General features: G+C 30.7%; 4 protein-coding genes across 4 annotated transcripts; 1 reads left to right on the top strand and 3 right to left on the bottom strand.

The window, feature by feature from the left end:
- Window positions 1–156: 156 nt before the first annotated feature.
- Window positions 157–9,829, top strand: LOC109176588 (osmotin-like protein TPM-1). The gene is made up of 2 exons (XM_019326046.1): window positions 157–951; window positions 9,664–9,829. Exon 1 carries the CDS (start codon window positions 258–260, stop codon window positions 939–941), a length of 684 nt encoding a protein of 227 aa, XP_019181591.1. The 5' UTR covers window positions 157–257; the 3' UTR covers window positions 942–951; window positions 9,664–9,829.
- A 3,500-nt stretch (window positions 9,830–13,329) lies between these two features.
- LOC109176599 (replication protein A 70 kDa DNA-binding subunit E-like) lies at window positions 13,330–14,782 on the bottom strand. The gene is made up of 6 exons (XM_019326054.1): window positions 14,644–14,782; window positions 14,480–14,558; window positions 14,265–14,397; window positions 13,996–14,156; window positions 13,705–13,825; window positions 13,330–13,614 (listed from the first exon to the last, which is right to left on the bottom strand). Exons 1-6 carry the CDS (start codon window positions 14,780–14,782, stop codon window positions 13,330–13,332), a joined length of 918 nt encoding a protein of 305 aa, XP_019181599.1.
- A 106-nt stretch (window positions 14,783–14,888) lies between these two features.
- LOC109176598 lies at window positions 14,889–22,658 on the bottom strand. Its single transcript, XM_019326053.1, has 5 exons — window positions 22,584–22,658; window positions 20,566–20,605; window positions 15,492–15,639; window positions 15,089–15,371; window positions 14,889–14,989 (listed from the first exon to the last, which is right to left on the bottom strand). Exons 3-5 carry the CDS (start codon window positions 15,636–15,638, stop codon window positions 14,889–14,891), a joined length of 531 nt encoding a protein of 176 aa, XP_019181598.1. The 5' UTR covers window position 15,639; window positions 20,566–20,605; window positions 22,584–22,658.
- LOC109176597 lies at window positions 15,787–23,127 on the bottom strand. The gene is made up of 10 exons (XM_019326052.1): window positions 23,022–23,127; window positions 22,768–22,901; window positions 22,584–22,661; window positions 22,467–22,516; window positions 22,323–22,375; window positions 20,566–20,605; window positions 20,256–20,461; window positions 18,445–20,049; window positions 16,586–18,342; window positions 15,787–16,500 (listed from the first exon to the last, which is right to left on the bottom strand). Exons 1-10 carry the CDS (start codon window positions 23,125–23,127, stop codon window positions 15,787–15,789), a joined length of 4,743 nt encoding a protein of 1,580 aa, XP_019181597.1.
- Window positions 23,128–25,024: the final 1,897 nt, after the last annotated feature.

The raw sequence follows: 25,024 nt of genomic DNA, 5'->3' as shown, positions 1-25,024 counted from the left end.
TTTTCTCCTTCTAATTAAATTTAAACACAAATGAAAATAAAAGTTGGGAGTACATTTTTAGAAATCCACGAATTATTTTTCTTTAAAAAATATCAAATGCCAATTAGTCAATTACCCTATCACACATGATTACAAATTTACAATTATTCAACTTCAATTCACTATTCGTACACCTAATACCCGTCTACGCGTACTCTGAATAGTCAACACGCTTTCTCTTTGATCACACGCCACTTCAAATTAAACCATTTCACTTCATGACAACTATGGATTGCGTAATCGCTCTTCCATTGCTCCTCAGCCTCTTCATCACATCTAGCTACGCCATCAACTTTGAAATTCTAAACAACTGCCCCTTCACCGTATGGGCGGCAACAAGGCCCGTCGGCGGCGGCCAACCGCTCGACCACGGCGGAATTTGGAACATCAACATGCCACTCGGCACGACGCGAGGACGAATATGGGGCCGCACAAATTGCGAATTTGATGGAAGCGGGGAAGGTACATGTCAGACAGGTGATTGCGGTGGGACGATGACGTGCACTATGGGTGGAAAACCGCCATACACCATGGCCGAGTTCACCATAGACCAAGCCAACAATATGGACTTCTTCGATATCTCGCTCGTTGATGGATTCAACATTCCCATGAGTTTCACCCCCACCAACGCCACTGACAAGTGCCAATCTATCTCATGCACAGCTGATATCGTCGGCCAATGCCCCGCCGCTCTCAGGGATCCCGGAGGATGTAACAACCCTTGCACCACCTTTGGAACGCAGGAATATTGCTGCACCAATGGACCATGTGGTCCTACAGATTATTCAAGGTTTTTCAAAACCAGATGCCCTGATGCTTATAGTTACCCTCTGGATGATGCCACCAGCACTTCCTCTTGCAATGGAGGAACCACTGATTACAGTATTGTCTTCTGCCCATGAATTAATCAAGGAGTTCTACTATACAAACTCCCTAATTCTACTCTTTTACTTGTACTCCCTGAGGTGGCAAACAAGAATTGGTTAACTTTTATCATGTGGGTCCACAGGAAAGTGTCTACATCAAGCACATGTGAGAGGGAGTAAAAATTGGAAGTACAAAATGGGAGTACACTAAGTATTTTCCTTAATCAAGTAGAGATTTTGCGGGAAGGCGATAGGGATAAAAATGAGTAAGAGATTAAGTAAATAGATGTGTTAAAATTCTATACCTTAATGTTTCTAATTTTTTAATTCCTATTTCAGTGTTTTTTATTTCGTGGGCTATTTGGTTTAATTGTTGGGTCACTTCTTTTATTTCTGTTTCTATCTTTATAATTGTGTTGTTGGCATCTTTTACTTCTGAAGTAATTTCATGTTTCATTTTATGATATTTTTCTTGAAAATTATTGTGAATTTCTTTAAGAATTTCATAAGTCCTTTTTATTTCTACTAAAGCTTCTTTGTTTACTTGTATTCCTTTATCAAGTACTTTAATAATTCTTCCAGTTGTGAATTTATCCTTACTACTCATAATTTTAATCTGGGTATTCGAAATTTTTAAATCTTTGTAAGTTTTTAAATTTTTCTGTAAGACTTGTAAATATTTCTCTTCTTTTTTCTACTGCTCTCTTTTCAAGTTCTAATATCTTTTTATCTATTCTATCTATATTATTTATAGATTGTTTGCATTTATCATAGTGGTAATTTTTTCCCATGGGATTTTCACATGTTATATATTTGACTCTATGATAATTACCTATTTTATACCAATCCCTTTGTTCTTGTCTTAACTTATTTTTATTATTAATAAATTTATCCCACTGTTTGAAATTTTCAGAATTATTACTAGTTGAAGCTTCTTTGTTATATTCCATTTTAATATTTTCCAAGATCTTTTAAACCTTAAAAAAGGTGGATAAGTGATTATTTTTATTTAATACTTTCAAGAAATTTATAAGGCAAACAATATGAACAAACATTATGTTACAAGCAGAAGTAATCTTCATCATAGAGATCATTTTTCATTGAATTAAAAATTGTATAACCTCCCATCAATTTCTAAACAACATACCCCTTCAGATATTACTCTTAAAAAATTATCAAACAATGTTAGCTTAACTCATACCTTGTGCAGACTTATCAGGTCACCGGATACTCAACCCTTCCTGCCCTTCTGTTCCCTTTACTGTTCACACAATACCACGGGAGATAGGCTAGAAGCTGGGAGTCCTCAACAGATCTTCCTAATATTTTTACACAATATATGGAGTGTGGCTAACAGATGTTTAATAATTTTTCTAGAGCTTTTCTCTTCTTTGGGTAATATGTTTATACTTTTGATAGTTGGTTATAGAAGAAAGAAAGTTTAGAAAGCCATGAAAAGAAACAAGGATTTTCTGAAGAAAAGAACTCAACTGATGACTTATCTGATCTCCAACTTTTCTGATACTTTTATTAAACAAAGAGGCTCCTTATATAGAAAACCTCGGTAGGAAACTTACAAATATTTTACAACTCCTAAGTGATAACTCTTACAAGAAAAGTCTTCAAGCTAGGTACAATAACATAACTACTACATCAAGAGTTTTCAAACTAGGTACACCCTAGTACAATAATAAGATAACTACTACATGTAAATATTTCAAACTAGGTAAACACTAGTACAATAATAAGATAACTACTAAGGTGTCTTTATCTCTTTCTCCTTACATTTTGTCTTCTAGCATTTTTGTCTTCTTTCTTCTTTGCTGATAAGGCATTTCTTCCTGATCTTTATTTGATAAAATTTTGCAACTTGATTTTGGCTGATCATTTTTTCTTCTCTTGAGATTCCTTCCTTTAATACTTGCTGATATTGAGTTTCCACCAGTAATAACTTGGATAATACAGATTTAATATTTCTGATATTATTTTGCTGATACGTCCCTTGGACCAGAAAATTCTTGATAATACGCCGCTTGGGCCAGAAAACCATAATACTTTGAACGGTAATACGCCACTTGGGCCAGAGAACCATGATAATATTTTGATAATAATTTGTTAGTACGCCCGCTGCGCTGAGAGCCGTTGGCTTACTGTAGTTTTTTAGGCTACATTGGGCCAGTTGATAATAATACTTGATAATACACCCGATATTACATCAGGTAAGATAATACATCCTCAGCTCCTTCAGAAGGGATCTTCAGAGCTCGGACCTGCCTTGATATTATTTTGTTTTTTCCTCTGCTCGATGACAGTTGTATAGAACTCAATAGTAGTTGGATCATGCTGATGTTTTAAGTTTATTAATTTATTATGCATTTCTAATAGGTCAGTTGGATCACTGGTTATCATGTCAAAATTATTATAATATAAGGTTATTATTTCTTCCATTTCTCCTCCTTTAGTATGTCCTATTACACTGGTTCTTTTATGTCTTAACATATCTTCAATTCTTGATTTTAGAGTTAATATTCCCCATGCCCTTTTTTGACTCATCCATTCCTGAAAATTTTCTAAGGTGCAAGGGATTTTCATATTTAGACTAGTATTATCTCCTTCTATGGTAGTATTTCTTCTTATTTTAAATAATTGGCATATTACTATGGGTTTTCCTAAGAAGTCGGTAGATGCATCAAAAAATTGTATTCCAAATGTTCCACTTCCATATGTTTCCATCATTTTCAAAAGTGAATCCCCTATTATAGTTGGTAATTTGCTAATATTATACATTTCTTCATTTACTATTATTTTATCTATAAATCCATAAGTAAATAGTTTATATACTGCTGTAGGGTTTGCGTCTTCAGTGCATAAAAACCTAGGATATTTTGTTAACTTTCCGACTCTTAATATAGTATCATTAGACTTATATTCATAAAATTTATTTATTACATCATAAGCTTCTATTACTTGTGAGGGATACTTAATTTTGTCTATTATAGTAAAAGGGATTTTTGTAGTGGTGGATGATTCTGATTGGTTAATTAATTTTGATGAAAAGGTTTTTAAGGGTTCTAATACAGTTTTTACAGGTGAGTTAATAACAGGTTCTTCCTTATGTTCTTTTAATATTTTAATAAGTTCTCCACATTCTGCTAAAGTTTTTAAGATTTGTTCATGTTTTTCAGTGATTTCTGCTATAGCTTTCTTCATTTTTTCATTGAAACTTTTACTACTTGTCATTTTTGTACCTGCTCAAAAAATCAGCTAAAACATTTTTAGTTCCAGATATAGGTTTAATAGTGAAATCATAATAACAAAAGAAAGATTGCCAATATCTTTTTCTATTTAATTCTGGCAAAGGATCTATTTTATTCATAATAAAGGCTCTTACTTGAGTATTATCTGTTCTTACTACAAATTTTACTGGTAGTAAATGATAATGAAATCTTTTTATTCCTAATTTTACTGCTAATACCTCTTTCTCATTTATATGATAATTTTGTTCATTAGGTTTCCATGTTCCTGATCCATATCCACATATTAAAGATTATTCTTTGTCTATATCTTCTTTAGTATAAGCTACTAATACTGCTCCCCATCCTATGTCACTAGCATCTGTATATAATTCTAATTGATCATCTTTTTCTGGTAATCTTAATTTTGGTAAAGATCATACTTTTTCTTTTATTGTTTTAATAGCATTAGTATGTTCTTCTTTCCAGTCAAATATATTAGATTTTTTAATTAAACTTTGTAAGGGTTTTCTAAGTGTTGGTAAATCTTTAATATAGTCTGATGCATAATTTACTATTCCTAAGAATTGTTGTACTTCTTTTTTGTTATCTAATTTTTCTTTAAAATCTTTTATTTTTGTTACAATGTGTTCTTGTAGTTGTAATCCTTCTTCTGAAATTATATATCCTAAATATTCAATTTTATTTTTAAATATTTCAGATTTCTTTTCAGATAATAAGATTCCATGTTTTCTAACAGTTTTAATAAATTCATTCAAATGTTCTACATGATCTTTTAGAGTATTACTATATATTAAAATATCGTCTACATATACTATGCAAAATTCATTTAAATTTCTAAAAACTTGATCCATCCTTCTTTGATATATTTGTGGTGCATTTTTTAATCCAAAAGGTAATACTTTCCATTCATATTGTCTTTGAGGGGCACTAAAGGCTGTTAAAGGTTGTGCTTCTTTAGTAAGTTTTATTTGCCAAAATCCACTTTTACAGTCAAATTTACTAAACCATTTCTTACTAGCTATTCTGTTTATTAAATTTCTTTTATATGGTAAAAAATATCCATCAAATATTATTTTCTTGTTTAACTCCCTATAATCAATTACCATTCTAGCTTTTCCTCTTTTTTGCTCACTATGTTTTCTTACTAGGAAGGCTGGGCTACTGTGTGGACTAATACTTTCTTTTATTATTCCTAATTCTAATAATTCTTTTATTTGTATTTCAAATTCTTTTTGATCAGTTGGACTATATCTTATAGGTTTACTTCTTATAATATCATTTGGATTTATTAATTTTATATCAGCATATATCTTTTCTTTATCCCACAAAGTGATAGGATTTTCTCCAAAATTTATTTTTAATAATTCCAAATATTTTTGTTTTAATTGTTCTAAATTATTATTTCTGTCTATTTTAATGTTATATATTTTTAGGAAATGTATTGGTAAAATTCTTTTTAATATTACCCATTTGTTACATGGTGTTAATAGGCTTAATGTCTCGCTATTTATTACTTGTGTTTTGAAAAAGTCTAAAAAATTATTTCCTAATAATAAAGGGTGTTTCATATTATTTTCTTGGTATACTATTGGTATTTTAAATATTAATTTATCTAATATAATTTTTACATCTTCAGCTATTACATCTAACTCTTTATTATGTTCATTAAATCCTGAGACTTTTATTCTATGTCTGTTTGATTTTTTCCATCGGTATGGTGCTATTACTTCTTTTTTAGCTAAACATATATCTGCTCCGCTATCTATAAATATTTTTTGTATTGCCATCTTATTAGGTTTATATTCTACATAGGTTTCTATATAAACTGCTACCATATTTTATCCTTATATAATAAATGATAATAATAAATTTCTATAATTTTATCTTTTAAATCTTCTTCTAATATTTCTTCTAACAAATTTTCTACTCTTTTTAAAGTTATCATTTGTTCTATGAAGTTTCTTTCAATATTTTTTATGAATTTTATCTGCATTAATACTAACCATCCTTTTTCCATTATTCTGAACTTTCTTCTTCACTACTTTCATTATTACTAAGTTCATTAATATTTTCTTCTTCTGGTTCTGTTTCACTAATATAAAATATTTCATATTCATACCATTGGTCATTTTCTTCTTGTATTTGCTCTAAGTTCATGATAAATTCAGTAGTATTAAGATATTTTACTCCTTTTTGTTTTAGTTTAGGGCATTTATTTGCATAATGTCCTTTTTCATTACAATTCCAACATCTACATTGGTAAGGTTTTTTATTTTCTCCTTCTAATGGTCTCATATTCTTTATTCTTTTTCTAAATTTTCTCTTATTTCTAAATCTTCTCCTATTTTCAGGGGTATTTCTATATTTTCTAAATTTTTTCCTTTTATATCTCTTATAATATGGTTTATAATATGACTTGTAGTAAGATTCATTGTTTCTGTTTTTCCTATATTTCTTATATTTTTTAGAGTATTTTCTTTTCCTTCTTTTATCTTTATAGTCTTTGTCACATCCAAATATTAGTCTTTTCTCTGTAAATCCACATATTTCTCTTAATCCTTTTCTCTTATCTTTTTTAATCTTTTGTTGTATTCTATATTCTTCACATTTTCTCATCAAATATGATCTTAATACTCTAATTCTTTCTCCTAAAGTATTTTCTTTTGGTTCATATTGACTATATTCTTTAGTTATTTCGGTATTATATGGTGTTGGTAGATGATCGTAGTAAAGTTGTTGATATGTTATTCCTTCATCTTGAGAAAATCTTGCTTCATAAAAGAATTTACTAAAAGTTATAGTATATTCTGGTAATTTACTAATTTTACAACATTTCATATTGTTCAAATTCATTATTATTTCTGTTTTTCTTTCTGCTATTACTTTTTCTTGTGATACAAACCATCTTTCTCCTAAAAATTCTCTTTTTAATACTATGTCAAATATTGACAACATGGATTTTCAATCTGTAGCGTAATTAGGTGCTTGTGCTCTAAATTGAACAGTTATAGTTTCAAACCAAAATCCTATTTTCCTATTAAAGTTTTTGATATTAAATCATACACATAGTCTATATTTGAGGTACAGTTTGAGTTCATTAGTGCTATAAACATTCCTAAGTTCCAATCGTGTATTCTTCTATTAATTTCTTGTTCATCGTATACATTATCTAAATCTAGAAAGTATCCATTTAAATTTACTCCTTGACTCATAGATCCTACGAAGTCTTTGAATTCAGATTGTTGTCCTATTGGTATGTGGTTTGGTAGACTTGTTTTTCTTCTACTAATTATTTCTAAGTTTGGATCTACTATTTCTTCTTCAGGATAGTCATTAGCATCTTCATTTATTATGTCTTCTGTTACAGCTTCTGTTTCTATATCATTATTTCTTTCAAATTCTTCTTCTATATCGCTTGTTGGTTCTTCTTCTATTATTGCATTTACTGATTTCATTTTTCTTAATACTTCTATAATTTGATCATTTTCTTTAACTATTTCAAAATCTTCTTCTTCTTCATCTACTAAACCTTCTATATATCCTACTATTTTTAAATCTTTTTTATTATTTTCTATTTCTTTTCTACTATCATCACTACAAGTGTCTATGCTACTTGTATCACTTATCTTATTTTTTCCTTTCAATTTTTTCATAGAATTTTGTAACGCTTCTATTTCTATTTTTAAATTATCCATCTCTTGTTTCATTTGTTTTAATTCTAGTTTAGTCTCTTTTAATTCTTTTTTGGTATCATAATAACTATGTTTGTATTTTTTATAGAGTAAATTTCAATTTTGGTCCTGTGACTATAGGGGTCCTGTTAATTGCAGTCCACGACTTTCAAAAGTGTTAATTTAGTACATTGACTATGTAATTTTTATTAATTTTGGTCACTCTGGCCAAATTTTGCCGGAAAAACTTAATTCATCAATTAGTGTTTAATATGAGGGGCAAATTCGTTTTTTGAACTGTGGTCCGAATAAAACAAAGTCAGTTTTTAACCCATTTTTTCGGTAAAATTTGACCGGCAATTTAGCTAGAATGACCAAAATTGATAAAAATTTACATACTCAAGGTACTAAATTAATACTTCTGAATGTCGTGAACTGCAACTAACAGGACCCCTATAATCACGGGACAAAAATTGAAATTTACTCTTTTTTATATTTCTCTATCCATTCTTTATTAGAATTATTTATTAACTTAATATTTTCCCTTTTTAATTCTTCTATAAATTCTGTATATTCTGGTTTTTCTATAAATACTTCGTTTTTTTCTTTTTGATTTTTTGTTTTTTCTTCTCTTTTAAATTCTTGTTTTATTGGTTCATACTTATATCTTTCTTTATCTAATATTTCTTTTCCATATTTTTTAAGAAATGTTTCTATACTATTTTCTTCTGTCATTTTAAAATTTTCCTTTCTTACTGAGTAAGGCCAATTTTTCTATTGTTTGTTTTACGGGTTCTGTTAATTGTGGTTTCATCTTACTAATATCTATCGTAATTGGTTCTTTACTTCTTCTCCAAGCATCTATAGGTACTATTTCTGGTTTTTCTTCTAATGGTATAAGGTCTATAGTTTCTTTATTTACTCCTGAACTTTCTATCCTTTCTTCTATTTTTTGTTTATCTCCATTGTCTAATACATCTAATTTTTCTAATATCATTTTAAAGGTTGGTACTTCTGATGTATTCCATAATTTAGTTAATTCTTCTTTTACAATTTCTTGTATGTTTAATTCTTGTATTCTTATTTGATGTTCTTTAATTTCAGTTAATATTTTTACTATGTTTTGTAGTTGCTCTTTTATTACTATTTCATTCCATATTTGATCTATTTTTTCAGTTAAATCCATTCTATTTATATACTCTTTTTCTCCATCCTCCTTCAAGTATTATCCATTCTTTTCTTGGTTCATTCCTTTTTTCTTTTAATACTTTAATTTCATTTTCTATTCTTAGCTTTTCTTCTAGTAGTGTTCTTATTTGTGTATCCTTTTGTCTAATTTCTTCTTCTTTTATTGTTAGTCTATTAGTTAAACTATTTATTTCTTCTGAAGCTTTTATGATTTGAGTATCTTTTTGTAATATTTCTTCTTCTCGTTGTTTTATTATTTCTAAACTTATTCTACAACTTATAATATGTTGATTAATATCTCTATTATATTCTAATGGTTTAGCCGCTATATATTCTATTGCTTCCATTTTTTAACAAATATAATACTTATTTTGTTCATATAATCTATTTATATATGCTTCTATAGTATTAATTCCATTAATTGTATCATTTAATTCTAATTTTATTAATAACCATTCTTGTATGTTTTCTTCTTTGGTATTATTTAATAATTCTTCATATATTCTTAATTTTGTATAATATTGTTTCAACATTATTCGTTGTTTTCTTAATTCTTCGCTGTAAATATGCATAATATCACTTATCTCTTTATGGCTTTGATACCAATTTGTTGGAGTACACTAAGTATTTTTCTTAATCAAGTAGAGATTTTATTGTGGAGGTATTAATATAATGCCTCATGATGTTAATTAAGAATAAAGATTTCATATTCTTCATTTATACATTCACATGTACAAGGAATTTCTTTTAATTAATTGTATTTGTTAGTTTAGTTACAGTTATATCATCACAAACTTAATTAGCTTAAGCTTGTGTTTTTTCGTCTCCAACTATGCTCGTTATTGCTTCTTTAATTAGTTTAATTTGTAAATTTAACTTACATCTGTGATTTAATTTGGTTGACAAAATTAAAGAAATAAGGATTGCATTTCAATATATATATATATATATATATATATATATATATATATATATATATATATATAGAAGAGCGCTCATATGCGGCGGGGTCTTACGGTGCGGCGGTGCAGTCAAATTCCAAAATACACCAACAGTGTTAACAATATGCACCAACAGTGTAATAAAAACACACCCCAATGAAATGTAATAAAACATCACAAAATACACCACAGACTCAAAAAAACACACCATATAACTCACCACCCCAATGGTGTATTTCCGAACAGTGTATGGTGTTTTTACTCACACCTAATGGTGTGTGTTTGGTGATGCAGGGCTCTGTTTACTCTGTTTTGTGTGGTGTATTTCCTAAAGTTGATGGTGCATATTTGGTGAACTATTGGTGTTGCCGCACCGTAAGAAATAATCGCACTGTAAGACACTGTCGCACCTGAACCCGCCTCTATATATATATATATATATATATATATATATATATATATATGATCATTGCTGCAGGCTTGCTGCATAACAAGTACTCCGTATTAATTACGCTTCATCTGCGACCTTGCAGAAGGATTACAGTTCTTTAATTGACGATTAATTAATATCTAACACTAATAACATGAACAAATTCAAAAGTTCAAATACCATTGAAAAACGTACAAAAAAGATTCGAAATTAAATGATGTATTAATTGGTAGTAAAATTCTTTACGCTTTGCTTTGAAGAGCGCTGCATTATGTTGACTATTGAGATTTGAGGCTAGATATTTCCAAAAGGTAGGCATGAGTTGTGGACCGTACAACAATCATTATTCTGTCAATCATGGTCTACACATCTGTGTAGACCATAAATAAAAAAGTAAAATATTTGTTTACATAAAATATATTATTTAAAAATATATATTATCAAATAATATATTTTTAGTATATTAAAAAATTATCTTAACTCTGTTTAGCATAGCTTATTTAAGAGCTTATAATTTATTTTAAGCTACTAATAAGCTATTCTGTTTGTTAATGTTCCCAAAATAAGCTTCTAGCATTTCGAACTAAGATACTAGCTTCCTAACTTTTTTTTTTTTTTTCATATTTATCCTTATTATTTTAAAGAAATGACATACTTTATCATTCTCAATTAAAACTCTTTTCTCTTCTCAACTTTCACCGCACGACAATCCCTTCATCTTCATTCGCACTCTGTTCTCTTCATCTTCATCCACACTCCATCGTCCATCAGCCATTGCACTCCGTAGAGATGTTGGTGAATGTACGATTTCAACGTTCCGGTGAAACAATAAGTAGAGCATTTCATGAGGTTTTGGAAGCAATTAGTGGTAGGAATAGCGGATACAAAGGCCTTGCATGTGATATCATAAGATCATATGATCCTACATTTCAATCTATACCGTCTTACATTACTAATGACGCACGATACATGCCAATAGTTTTATTTCAAAATGTTAATATTTTTTTTAAGACAAAATGTTAAATTTTAATATGTAAACAAACTACTTTAAATATTTTGAAGATGTCTTTTTTAGTCTTTTTACATTTATCAGCTTATCAAAAAGCTAATTTTACCAAACACTTTCAATCATAACATCTAGCTTAACAACTCTTTAATTTTCAGCTCTTAGCTTATAGCTTTTCAGCTAGGTTTGTGAAATAGAGCCCTTGTATTCAAAAAATATATATTATTTGATTATTGAAAATATATTATTCTGAATAATGTACATTTAGTGCACAAATAATATATACTTTTAATGTATTAAAAATATACTTCTTTTATGGTTCACATAAAAATTTGCCACTGTACTGGCTCAAGGCTTGGACTGAGAAGATGCATCAACAGCATTGGAGTAGATTGCGCTAGGCCCAGTGGTGTGCTCACCAGTTGTTATATCGTGGACCGCGTTGCATGTGCACCGCGGTCAAAATGACATAACATCTTCATTCTATTCATCATATATATTAGATAATCAATCTTAAATAATAATAATAATAATAATAATAATAATAATAATAATAATAATAATAATAATAATAACAATAATAATGGATAAAGGTGCGGATAAATGATTTGTTATTTCTTTAAAATGTTTAATAATAATAATAAAGGATTTGTCGTGAAAGTTGCATATAAAGGAGAAGTAACGAGTTTTAATTGGGAAGAGTAAAAGATGTTATTTCTTTAAAATAATAAGGATAAAAATGAAAAAAAAAAAGTTATGAAGCTACTAGCTATCTTATTTTGAACAGCGTTTCAAAATAAGCTCTTACTTTATGCTATGAATTTATTTTGAGAGCATTACCAAACAAGCTAATAGCTTATTAGTAGCTTAAAATAAGCTATAAGCTCCTAAATAAATTATGTTAAACAGATACATTTGGTTAATTTGAAAATATTGAAGAAATCAAATTAGAAGTTACGGAATTTGATAATCAAAAATAAAAGTGTTACTATATATAGGCAAAGATAAACGTCAAGAGTAAAATTGATTTGATATTTTTTCATGCATTCACACATATATAATGGACTAGTTGCGGGCACGCGCTTTGCGCGAAACGCCATGCCCAATAGTCAATTATGTATTCTAATTTTTAATTAATGATAATATATATAAATATTAATAATTGTTATGTGAAAAATTAAATGTATATATAAATACATTATATAGATAGCAACATGATATAATTATAATTTCAAACATTACCATGACAAATTAAACATTAATAATACATCATTAATAATAAAATATTTTATATAATATATAGATTATTTGTAGCATTACGACAAAGTTAAACATTACTAACACATAATTCATTAATTCAATGATCGAACTTGTTTTTGGTGGACGTTAATAGACAATTCATTAGTAGCAGATGTTTTAAAAATTTCATATTCTAAATGAGGGTACAAAGAGTTTGTTTAAGAGACATATTTATGAGAATAACATAAAAATTAATTTTGACACAAAGAAAATAGAAGAATATACAATACATAAACATGTTATTTCACCTATCATTAAATATTTTAAAATCATAATGTTGATCATTATAATTTGCTGCCCTACTAGTAAGAAAAAAAATAGTTATTTGTAATAATCATAGTATCAAAGCAATAAAACTTTCACATTAACATGTGAGATAGATATTGTAGTCATTCAAAATATTACATTTTGATAAGTTTTTAAAAATATTTGTGTAATTTCAATTCAAAGTCTATTAGTGAAAGGACTTTGAACCAGAATTACAAAGCATCAAATTAAGTACAAACCATTTTTTTTTTCAAAGAAAAAAATGGAATATTTGATGCTGTCAAAAGTGCAAAAATATGATAGATATTTGGCCATTGTTTGCCATACAGCTAAAGTTCAAAATAGATATATGTTAAGTCAGAGAATTATCCAAGCTTGAGCAACTTGGATTTTTCATTAGTAATGTCATCTTCTAAATCTGCAAAAGCATTTGAAGGCTGATTTGAAATTGAGTATTCATCAGTGTCATCATATATCAATTTTCTCTTGAGCCTTTTAGTAGTGGTGATTGACTTTTCTTCCAGTAGAGATATAACAGAATACTTGATTTGCTCACTTCCCCTAAAATTTTGTTTTCTGCATAGGAGTTCTACTTTGAAAGTTTTCTTGCTCAACTTCTCTTTAATATTTTGTAGATCAACAGTCTCATTCTACAAGAAGAAAGAGAACACAATAATCAAATATAAATATAGTCAATCTATTAACACACTCAATATCATTATTATGACTAAAAAGCTAACCTTCTTGTCCATGTCTACCAATTCGATGGCAGAAAGTGAAAGTAACTCCTCTATAATGTTTCCAAAGAGTGCAGACTCAAGTGAATCATTGGTTTCGGTAAGTTCAATGCTCATCATACACCTGAAGTATATATATTCCAAAGAGTGCAGACTCAAGTAAGTCATTGGTTTCGGTAAGTTCAATGCTCATCATAAACCAGAGGTTTATATATATATATATATATATATATATATATATATATTATTGCAATTACAAAGGGATGTAATGAATTAAAAAAACAGAAAATTTACCTTGGTTTTGCAATTGCTTTTGAGTTTCCACAATGTGAACACTCAAATTCATCACCCAAACTATGTGCAGTTCCTTTCCAACAACCATCACATGCAATGTAATAGAAGTTCTTCACCTTTGTTGGAATTTTTATACTTGCATAGATGCAATATCTCTTCCCCTTAAAAAGAGAAATGATAAATTTAATAACCAAATAAAAATATGGTTATATTATAGTATAAGTTGGAAAATTTATTTAAAAGCATAAATATAAAGAAAAATAGTTAACCTCGATACTTGAACTCTTAACATTTGAAATGGTGACAAATGGTTCCTTTGACAAATCAGCAAGCTTTAGATATGCATCATTGAATGCATTGGTCAAAATAAGTGAATGCAACGTGACAGAATTTGATAATGCCCTGTTTATTGAATAGATAGCTCAACTCAATATTATGTGGAATAAGGATGCAATCTTTATTTTAAAGAAAAAGAATATAGTACCATTGACCAAGTTGTTCTGCTTTAGGTGTTGCAATATCAAAGTCAATTATAGAACCATATCGGGTTGTCAAGGAGAGACCTGAAAAGAGTACTTCAAATTAGTTTTCAAAAATGACTAAGTGTAAAAATAACTTTCAAAATGAAATAGAATATTGTATACACACCATTGTAGTTTGTCACCTCAATCTTCTTTGCGAAAATTACAGGAAACTTGCCTGCTGCAAGTTTTTTCTCTAACTCTATTCCTTCTCCTTTTGCATATTTTCCCCAAAGAGTAAAAATCACTGGTTTCGCCCTGACCATGACCATTAACCAAAACTAATTATATGTATGAATTTCATATGCAGTATCAATTAAACCATCAATTATGAATTGTTAGTAATTAAAAGTAGTAAAATATAACAAAAACTCATTGTTCATCCACCAACACGATATCTGCAGCATCAATTTTTCTATTTTTCGAATCAATATGCTTCCTTGGCAGCTTGTGTATAACAACAGCCATAACACCTAAATTTTATTCAAAGTACGTAATAGTTAAAATAAAATGAGAGTTCTGCAATTGCATTATGAAGAATAAAGTTTGTTACAAAAACGTGTCAAACATACTGATTTTTTGCTCTGTATTAATGTACTTGTGAAAATGAGAAAATGAAATCTCATCTATTTTTGGTTCTTGCATAACTTGGAGTCCATCATCATCAGGAACAACAGCTACAGTACATTTTCTATTTAAAGTCCAGAGGTAGTTGTATCTTTCATCCGGAAGCACAAGCTTTCCTCTAGGAATTGATACAATTGCATCCGTGATAATGTATGTTGCATTCAAACTTAACTTATTATCAAAGATGTCAATTTCATTTGCATACGTCATTGCCTGAACTTTGTAGCCCTTAAAAGAACGTACAACAATTTTTTTTTAAAAAAACAATAGACTCAACACATGTAGTTTGCAACATAATAGTCATACTATATACAAAATAAACAAATTAAATGTAATAGAATTACTCACTGCTTCATCTTGAAGAATAATTGGTCTGTACTTATTACCCGGCGTGGTTTCGGAGTCTTGGGCATCCAATTTGTTTACAACACATACCTTACAAGACCAATCTTGTTCTCCAGGAGATACATCAGATATCAACAATCTTCTCACCATTCTGGTAATACATACATAAGAATTTATTAATTGTTAGCCATTATTTAAAATAAGATATTAAAGAAAGAAAAAAGCATAAAACAAATATTGGAGAGTACGTACTAACACAACAAAAAAAATAAATCATGTAGTTCATATATAGGGAAACTCATTTGTGTGAACTTGTATCAATCCCGGTTTGAATGCACTGTAAAATTTCAGGATACACAATGTTATCTGTTATATTAGTGGTCTGATTTTCATCATCTTCACTGTGTATTATTAGCTTAACAGAATCTGACTTTCTTGCTCGAGACATGGCAACATACAATTGTCCATGAGAGAAGACTGGTTCTCTTAAGTATATTCCAACAAAATCCAAAGTTTGACCTTGAGCTTTATTTATTGTCATGGCAAAACAAACTCTTATAGGAAACTGATGTCTCTTGAAAGGAATGGGACAACTGTCATCTTTTGAAATCTGCAATGGTATCCGTGGTATAAACACATGATTTCCTTTATGTTCTCCTATTGCAATGTAACAACTGATGACAAAATCTCTTAACTCCTCACAAATTAGCCTAGTACCATTGCACAATCCTTCAGATGGATTCAAATTTCTCAACAATATTATTGGACAATTTTTCTTGAGTATTAGCTTATGTGGAGGCATGCCAGATGGTGAAAGAGTATGCAAATAATCTTCACAATGCAGATATTTTGTTGAATCAAGGGGCTCATCATAACTCACATAACACCTACTTACACCAGGAAATTTATCAATTAATGTGGAATTTATATCATCAACAAATTCATTCTTTGAAGTTAGAAGTGCTCTAGTCATCAATGAATATGGATCATTGAAAAAGTTGTTCTGGGTAGACTGCTTTAAACAAAACATCAAGTGAAGATTGTTGTTGTTGACACTGTAGGAGGAAAGAATGTGGAATTTTAATCTTGTTATCAACCAGAGTCGGCTCAGTTCCATTTCCAATGCGCATCAAATAATCTGAAAATCCTGGGTCTGATCTGGCTCGCATGTTTTCATCTAATCTCAAATGTTGAATTTTTGGCCATATTGATGGTGATTTTACCAAACTTGCTTCAATGAAGTCTTCTCTCTTCCCACCCCTAATAACTGGCAATGTCTGACGAAAGTCACCTCCAAAAACTACAACCTTTCCTCCGAAAGTGTCATCTGAATTCATTAGATCTCGGAGTGTTACTTCAAGGCTCTCAACACACCTACGATTGGCCATGGAAGCTTCATCCCACAAAATCAACTTGCTATGTCTTAGCAATTCAGCCTCTGCACTCTGTTTGCTAACATTACACACATATCTATTATCCCCATCAATAGGAATCTTAAATCTAGAATGAGCCGTTCTACCACCCGGTAAAATTGAAGCTGCAATACCTGAACTCGCTGTGGCAAGTGCAATCCATCCATGTGACCGAACCTTTGCCAATAAACATCTATAAAGAAAAGTTTTTCCTGTTCCACCAGGGCCATCAAGAAAAAAGACTCCACCAAAATCTGAATGTACCGCAGTCATAATTTTATCAAAAGCCAATCGTTGCATGTTGTTTAATTTGTCAATACAATGCAAGTCATGATCGTTGACTCCCAAGTTTCTTTCTGCCTCAATTTCTTTATATTGTCTTTGAGAATCAGAGAGATAAATATCAGGATCAACTAAGTTAAAGTCAGTAATTTTTCTGCCATTTTTTTCTAGTAAGTTCTTCACAAGTTGAAGTGCCTTGATTTCAGCTGCAGACTCAGTATATTTAGCTGAGTGAATAAAATCTTGACAAAAGAATTCCTTATATTTATTCCAAAACCTTACTGGATCAGGTAAATCACAGAAGACTAATAGAGTTGCAAATAACTGTCTCAAACTTGTTGGCATTTGACACAAAATAGCTTCCTCAATACTACTCTCTATGCTAGAATCACTGGATAACAATCCCAATTTTTCAGCAGCCTCTCTAAAGGTCTCTACCCTTTGTCCTTTTATTATTTTCAAACTGCAAAATGAAGTTGGAGCCCTTACATTCATTAGCAATAATCTTAAATAATAACGCTCACCTTCTGATGGCATAACTGATACAAGTCTTCCAATTACCTCTCTTTGTTTTCTTTGATGCCAACGTTTATCATTCAATGACCAAACAAAGAATTCTGGAAACTCAAGATATAATAGGTTAAGTTGTTTTGCAAGTTCATCTACTTTGTTCATGTAGAAAAATTGAGTCAACATTGTGCGAGACCGGTAATCTTGTTCTCCATTCTTTTCATCAACAATGCTAACCGACTTCTCATATTTATTGAATTTGATATACTGATAGTTTGGTAAATGAACTTGCAAATGCACAACAGAAAGTTTCATTTCAGCAAGATTAAAGCTAAAAATCCGCCATGCTGCCTCAGGCGGTGACACCCATCTTGCATTCTGAAATTCTTTAATTTCATCATATTCATCAACAACATTATTCCCACACAATCGAATGCTAACTCTATCATGTCCTTTATAGATATACTTATAAATATATTTAACACACTTAATTCCAGCACATATTTCAAGGTTAACATGGCAATCAAACTTCTCCAACAAATATCGGTTATAAGGAACAACCCACCGGTTATCCAACTCATGTCCCCTAACAAAAACAGTTTTAATAGTAGGTCTCCTACGATATATTGGGTAGGAATCATCACCTAACACTGTTTAATTAGAAAATGATTTAGGGTATTTACTTTTACAACACTTGTTCTTCCCTTTTCTTTTTTGGATCATGCAAGAAAATGTAGGATTTAAAGACCCACATGGACCATGAATCATATGCCTTGCAACTAAACTATGCAAATAAGGATCAACTCTTTTATCTGGTATTTCAGCACTGACAATCTTATCACACTGATTTGGTGAAGTAATTTTATGGCTCCCACGTAGAATCAGTAAAAAATGAGCATGAGGAAGGCCTCTCTTTTGAAACTCAATCACATATGTGTAGGCTGCAACTTCACCAAAGATTTTTTTTTTCAAAATATCATCTTTCATTTCTTCAAACCGTGCGCGAAAAACTCTAGCAAGAAGATCAGGTCTATTTTGTGCCTCATCATTATAGTATAATAACTCTTTAATCTCAGGCCAATTTGGATTGCATGTCATTGTTAAAAAAAGGTCGGGCTTTCCAAATCGTTGAACAAGTGACATAGCATCCATGTATCTCCTCTTCATATCACGTGGTCTACCAATAAAAGACACTGGCAATATGATTCTACGACCCACATCATCACCTATAGTTGCCCCAACACAAACACTATCCACTAATCCTTGATATGTCTCAATTCTAGATTGATCTTGTTGTGTCCTATAATAATCAAGTCTTTCATTTTCAATTTTAATATATATGTCAACAATAAATTGTTGCAAAAGTCTTCCAGTATGTAACAACAAAGAGTGATCATTTGGACGCACTTGAAACTTGTAGGCATAAGACTCTCTACAAGAAACATACCTCTTCTTTTTTCCCTCACTCACAATTGACTCTTCAACTGCAATTAGTTCTTCCACAGATGAGACAATTGTAGGGTCAATAATGCATGATTGATGTTGTTTCCTTACTTTATTACAGCTAAGGTCAAAATTTCTTTCTATTCCTTCATGCCAACCAGTTTGACCAAATGGAAACAAAAGAGGGTATTGTAACGGGTCGTAACAACCATAATAGTACTGAACACTATGGGAACACCCACTACATGCATACACCTTAATGCTTCTGTTAGCTGGAACCCTATCAGAATCATTCTCTAGCCATATTGCAGCAACCTGTGAAGCTGTTGGCAAATTATAAACTCTCTGATCTAATGATGTGGTTGAGTTCAAACTTATAACAAAGTCATCCCCAAAGTTGACATCCTTGAGACTTCTAAAGAACTGAGCATATGGGTTTTGGGACATAAGTTCAACCAGATCACTAACTATGCTTCTATCAAGTCGATCAACGTACCCAACTCTATTATCTACTTCTGTCTCAGTGTCAAAGAAATAGAGTTGCAAATTACGGGGTGAATGACCATGGGGTATAAGATCATCTATTAGATGATACATTTGTCCTTGAACTCTGAAGGTATATATTCCTTTGTTACGTCTACACAAATCTTTGTCATGATTGTGTATACCAAGAGACGTAAATGCAAATGTGTTATTATAAGTTCTAACATAGTTTCTAAAATGCTTTGAAGCATCATCACGCCCAATGAATAAGTTTTTCAATACACAAGGCATTGCATTAGAAACAAGCTTGATTTGACCACCACGACAACAAAATCCAGGTGGTTCATACTGAATCCGTTTTGCACCACAACATGTGCAATCACTAACGACAGACAATTTAAAAGGGTGATTTTCAAAATCATTTACTCTTACTTCAAATGTCAAAGTTCCAATCACCAATTTGTTACATTTAATCACAATGTAAATTATGTCAATGTAGATTCACATATTCATTTATCATTCCAAAAGGGGAAATAAAAAAGAAAAAAAAATAATTAGTAAAAATTCAATTGATGATGACATATAATTTGATTAACCAAGAAAATAAAAGCATAAAAAGATGATGATGATATTAAACCTGATCTAATAGGAACACTACAATGTGATTTGGTTTGAGAAGTCTTCTTTTCTTTTTCAACCGCTAAAGTATTAGCAGCTAACCTACGACGTAGGTTTCTACGTTCCTGCTTAGACATATTATCAAAACATCTCTTTTGAACATTTCCACACTGTTGACCTTCATCAACACGCTCTGTGTCACTAATATGGCTCATTGCTAATGCACTATGCACCAAAAATACGATTTAAAGGAAATCACATAAAAATTAGCAAAAACACACATAAAAAGCAATAAAAAAAAAACCCATTATGAACCAAATAAAATATACCTTATAAGCTTTTCTTTAAAGCAAATAGTTTTTTCGAAACCTGAAAATTGAAGAAGAATAAAATATTAGTCATGTGTGCACGGGCATATTTCAAAACAACATCAAGAATCTAAGGCAATCAAAAGTCATATGGTATATGAACTCCAAACTGGGCATGGTAAAATTAAAATTTAATAGTTGAGACCATCTATCTGACAAAATGAGCCAACAGTTCTTTTATATGTATAATTGAGACAATATTCCTGTTCAACATAAATTACATAATCCTACAATCACATCCGGATTTGGGATTTACTGACACAGTGCTAATGCCTAACAGTTTATGTTCCTTCACCCCCAACCTACAATGACATCCATGCAGCACTTCTTATGTATAAGATGCATAAAAGAGTGCAACATTGGACCTGTGGAATTGAACTTATATGCAAATTTATAATTTTTATGGTGGGGGTGGTGAGAGAAGTGTGGAAAACCAGATTCATAGGACAAGTGTAAAACAATCTAATGTAAAAAAAAAAATACTTAAATACAAAGTTGGAGATTTTATATATATATATATATATATATATATATATATATATATATATATATATATATATATATATATATATATATATTAGATTTGTTGTTATATTACATGCATTTGAATGTATAATTAAAGCAGAATGTTGTTCACAAAAAAAAAAAAAAAAACAGAATGTTTATATATCTTGTGAGTCAAAAAGGAAGTACTCGTGATCATGGCTCACTTACTACCACTCAATGTTAAGTGACTAAGGAAGGGAGAAACAAACAACATTTCTCCATTTTTTTTTAATGAACAATAATGGAGAAGATACAGTAAGATCATTTTCAACTTTTCATTTTTATTTGTTGATCTTTGGTTTCATTCCATACTCAGAATGCCTATCCTTTCTTTAAGGCACAAAACAAAAGCATAAATCATTCAAGACAATCATAAATCACACACTAACATATGTCAATAATTATAAACATGAGAGTTGACATAAACAAACAATTATTTTAGAATTTTCTATTTTATTTTTTCAGAATAAATACATTTTTTAATTATATTACAAGCATTATGTGAACCTGTGATACACAACATACATACAAAAATCATTCAAAGATCATTTCTTCATTTTTTTAATGAACATTAATGATGGAAAAAATTCAGTAAGATCATTTTAAAATTTTTCGTACATACCATAGCAATAGTAAAAACAAAAACCAACAACTACTTTGTAGATTTAGATATACATTAATTATCACAAAGAGGTGTAAAACATAAACGGAAATGAGAAGAGAATTAAAAAAAAAAAAAAAAAAAACACATGAGTGGTCAACAATGGTAGATTGAATGGTGTAGCAGCCCAACCATAGAAGGTTTAGCCAACAAAGTGCATGTAATGGAGAAGAGTAATATTAAAAAAAAAATAGTTTGATGTTCCGTATAAACTATTAATTTTTATTTATTTATTACCTCTGCAAACAACAATATCACTCAATGCTAAGAAATAAGGACAAAGAAACAAACATCATTATTTCTCCATTTTTTAAATAAACAATAATGAAAAAATGCAGTAACATCATTTTCAATTTTTCCATACATACCATAGTAATAGTAAAAAAAAAAAAAAAAACACCAACAACTACTTTATAGATTCAGATGTACATTGATTATCACAAAGAAGGTGTCAAACATGAGCAAAGATGAGAACAGAATTAAAAAAAAAAAAAAAAAAAAAAAAAAAAACATGGGTGGTCAACAATGGCAGATTCAAAGAGTGGGTTAAATCTTTGCATGTATCTGTAAAATTCACATTGAACACATTATAGAATTATCAATATGTAAGGAATCAATGTGCAGAAATCTCCAAATTCAAATGGAACAATTTTACATGCATAACCCATATTCAACAACCACAAGCATATCAAAAAGCTCAGACAACTAAGAAAATAGAGGAAACTAAATGAGAATGGATTAAAAATTACCAAGAAGAAAGAAAGACACTTACCTCTATCCGAACTGGAGAAACCGAAACCAATTTCCTGGCATGCAAGCTAAACACACCAATTTCGTAGTTTTGAGACTTCTAAAGAAGAAGAAGAAGATCAGAGAATCAAAACTTATATAATCACTTATTTTATACAAATAAATTTGAAGACAAAAAAAAAAAAAAAAAAAAAAATAGAACTTACAGTTTGGTAGAACTCACAGCAATCAGAAATGATGCAACTGAAAACACTCCTTTGCATATATTGGTGCGGTAGAAGCTTTTGAGGAGGGTAATTAAACAGACCATTGTATAATTCACTCATCTCTGTGCCCATGCCTGTAAAATACATGGGAATTCAAACTAATCAATAGACAATTGGTTAATTTGCCGGACAATGGGATGAGCTAATCCAAAAGCTACTAAAATTCGGAGTTACCCGGACAAAAATGTTATTACCCAGAGGATAATGTAATTGAGAAGGAAACATCTGACAAATGTGTATTTTCCGTACACATTGATAGCAAGCATGTCGTAATCTCTCTTTCCTTTTGCTTATCTCCATCTATACCTGGTTGGTTTAACTAAGGAATGAAGATGATGGAAAAACACAGAGTAGAGAAGAAAGAGAGAGGCACATGGGTTTAGAAATTAGAAAGAGAGAAATGGGTTGATGAAATTGCTCTGAAGAAACTAAGGGTGTGTTTGGAAACCTGGAAAATGAGTTCTGGAAATCATTTTCCAAGTTTCCATTGTTTGGATGTGCCTGGAAAATCAAGTCAACGGAAATCATTTTCCGTTGACTTTGGAAAATAGGCTCATTTTGGAGGAAAATGACTTCCCTTTTTTTTTGAGGGGAAGTCATTTTCCAACTTTTACACCAACTGAGACCACCACCAACATCATCAACAACATACCACCGCAACCACTACCACCACCAACACCATCAACACCATACCACCACCACCACCACCACCACCACCGCAACCATTGTCGCCGCCACCACCACCGCCACCACTATACCATCGCAACCACTGTCGCCGCCACCACCACCACCATCACACCACCACTACCACCACTACCACTACCACCACCACCCCCGCCACCACCACCATACCATCGCCGCCGCCACCGTTGCCGCCACCACCACCACCGCCACCGCCACCGCCACCATACCACCGCAACCACCGCTACCACCACACCACCACCATACCACCGCTACCACCACACCACCACCATCACACTGCCGCCGCCGCCGCTACCACCACCACGACCATATCACCGCAGCCGCCACCACCACCATACCACCGCAACCACCGTCGCCGCCACCACCACCACCACCACCACCATCACCATACCACCGCAACCACCGTCGCCGCCACCACACCACCACTGCCACTGCCGTCATACCACCACCCGTTGTTATTATTATTATTATTATTATTATTATTATTATTATTATTTATTTATTTATTTATTTATTTATTTATTTATTATTATTATTACTATTATTATTATATAACAAATAACACAACTACCACCACCACCACCATAATATTTTTGATATATTATTAGTTTTTTTTATTATATTTAAAATTATTATTATATTATTATATTATTATATATTATTATACATGTTGTAATATTCTAAATAAAATAATTAAAATGTTTAATTATACAATTCTACTCATTTTCCAGAAAATGAACCAAACACACAAAAACAGTTTTCCAGAATGCAACCAAACACTGGAAAGGAAAATGTTTTCCGGAAAATGACTCATTTTCCAGAAAACATTTTCATGCTTTCCAAACGGACCCTAAGTTAGAGAAGAAAGAAAGAAATAGTTTTAGTTGACGGAATTGCTTGGAAGAAATCAGAAAGCCAGCATGGGAAAACGTGCACCACCAGTAACTTCTGTCCTAATCTCTCTCTTTATATGGCAAACTTGTAATTTATTTGCAAGGAGAGGGCAATAGAAAATAAAAATTAATCTAAATACTATATCAAAAAATGTAAGCCATAAGATTTTAGATCAATGGCTGATAGGAGTGCCATTTTTGAGGGGTAATTGTGCAACTCCCAAATATAAGTATAGAGAGATGAGAGAAAGAAAAGTATACTGTAAACTTGATACGCAATAGATTTTATTGCAAAATTTTGATATGGACTAGAAAATTAGATCAGATCGATAATTATGAAGACTTTTTTTTTTTTTTTCTTAAATTTCTTCTATTGACTGAGAACTAGTCTCAAATGCATATATGCTTGTGCTTTCTAGATTGTATGTAGTCTGCAAGTAACGTTCAAGATCGAGTGTATCATATTATCTACTATCTACTATACTAATAAAAGTCAAAAAAAATTAGGTTTATAATGGGTAAAAAAAAATGACAGTGAAATTATTAAATCAAATGAACTATAAACTTTTTATTTTTTATTGTTCCAAAATACTAAAATTCAA

The sequence above is a fragment of the Ipomoea nil genome, unplaced genomic scaffold, assembly GCF_001879475.1.
Source record: "Ipomoea nil cultivar Tokyo-kokei standard unplaced genomic scaffold, Asagao_1.1 scaffold0715, whole genome shotgun sequence".
NCBI lineage: Eukaryota > Viridiplantae > Streptophyta > Magnoliopsida > Solanales > Convolvulaceae > Ipomoea > Ipomoea nil.
Note: the sequence above shows the minus strand (reverse complement) of the source record. Positions and strands in the feature narration are given on the sequence as shown.

Excerpts from the sequence above, each read along its gene's own strand:
- LOC109176588 (XM_019326046.1), top strand. The coding sequence starts at position 258 with ATGACAACTATGGATTGCGTAATCGCTCTTCCATTGCTCCTCAGCCTC.
- LOC109176599 (XM_019326054.1), bottom strand. The coding sequence starts at position 14,782 with ATGGTCAGGGCGAAACCAGTGATTTTTACTCTTTGGGGAAAATATGCA. Across the intron at positions 14,559-14,643 it reads TGAGGTGACAAACTACAATG|GTCTCTCCTTGACAACCCGA; the intron begins GTGTGTATACAA and ends TACTCTTTTCAG. Across the intron at positions 14,157-14,264 it reads TTAAGAGTTCAAGTATCGAG|GGGAAGAGATATTGCATCTA; the intron begins GTTAACTATTTT and ends TCTCTTTTTAAG.
- LOC109176598 (XM_019326053.1), bottom strand. The coding sequence starts at position 15,638 with ATGGTGAGAAGATTGTTGATATCTGATGTATCTCCTGGAGAACAAGAT. Across the intron at positions 15,372-15,491 it reads TTATTCTTCAAGATGAAGCA|GGCTACAAAGTTCAGGCAAT; the intron begins GTGAGTAATTCT and ends CGTTCTTTTAAG. Across the intron at positions 14,990-15,088 it reads TAATACAGAGCAAAAAATCA|GTGTTATGGCTGTTGTTATA; the intron begins GTATGTTTGACA and ends AATAAAATTTAG.
- LOC109176597 (XM_019326052.1), bottom strand. The coding sequence starts at position 23,127 with ATGGAGATAAGCAAAAGGAAAGAGAGATTACGACATGCTTGCTATCAA. Across the intron at positions 22,662-22,767 it reads GCTGTGAGTTCTACCAAACT|AAGTCTCAAAACTACGAAAT; the intron begins GTAAGTTCTATT and ends CTTCTTCTTTAG. Across the intron at positions 20,050-20,255 it reads TAGTGTTCCTATTAGATCAG|TAAGAGTAAATGATTTTGAA; the intron begins GTTTAATATCAT and ends TGACATTTGAAG.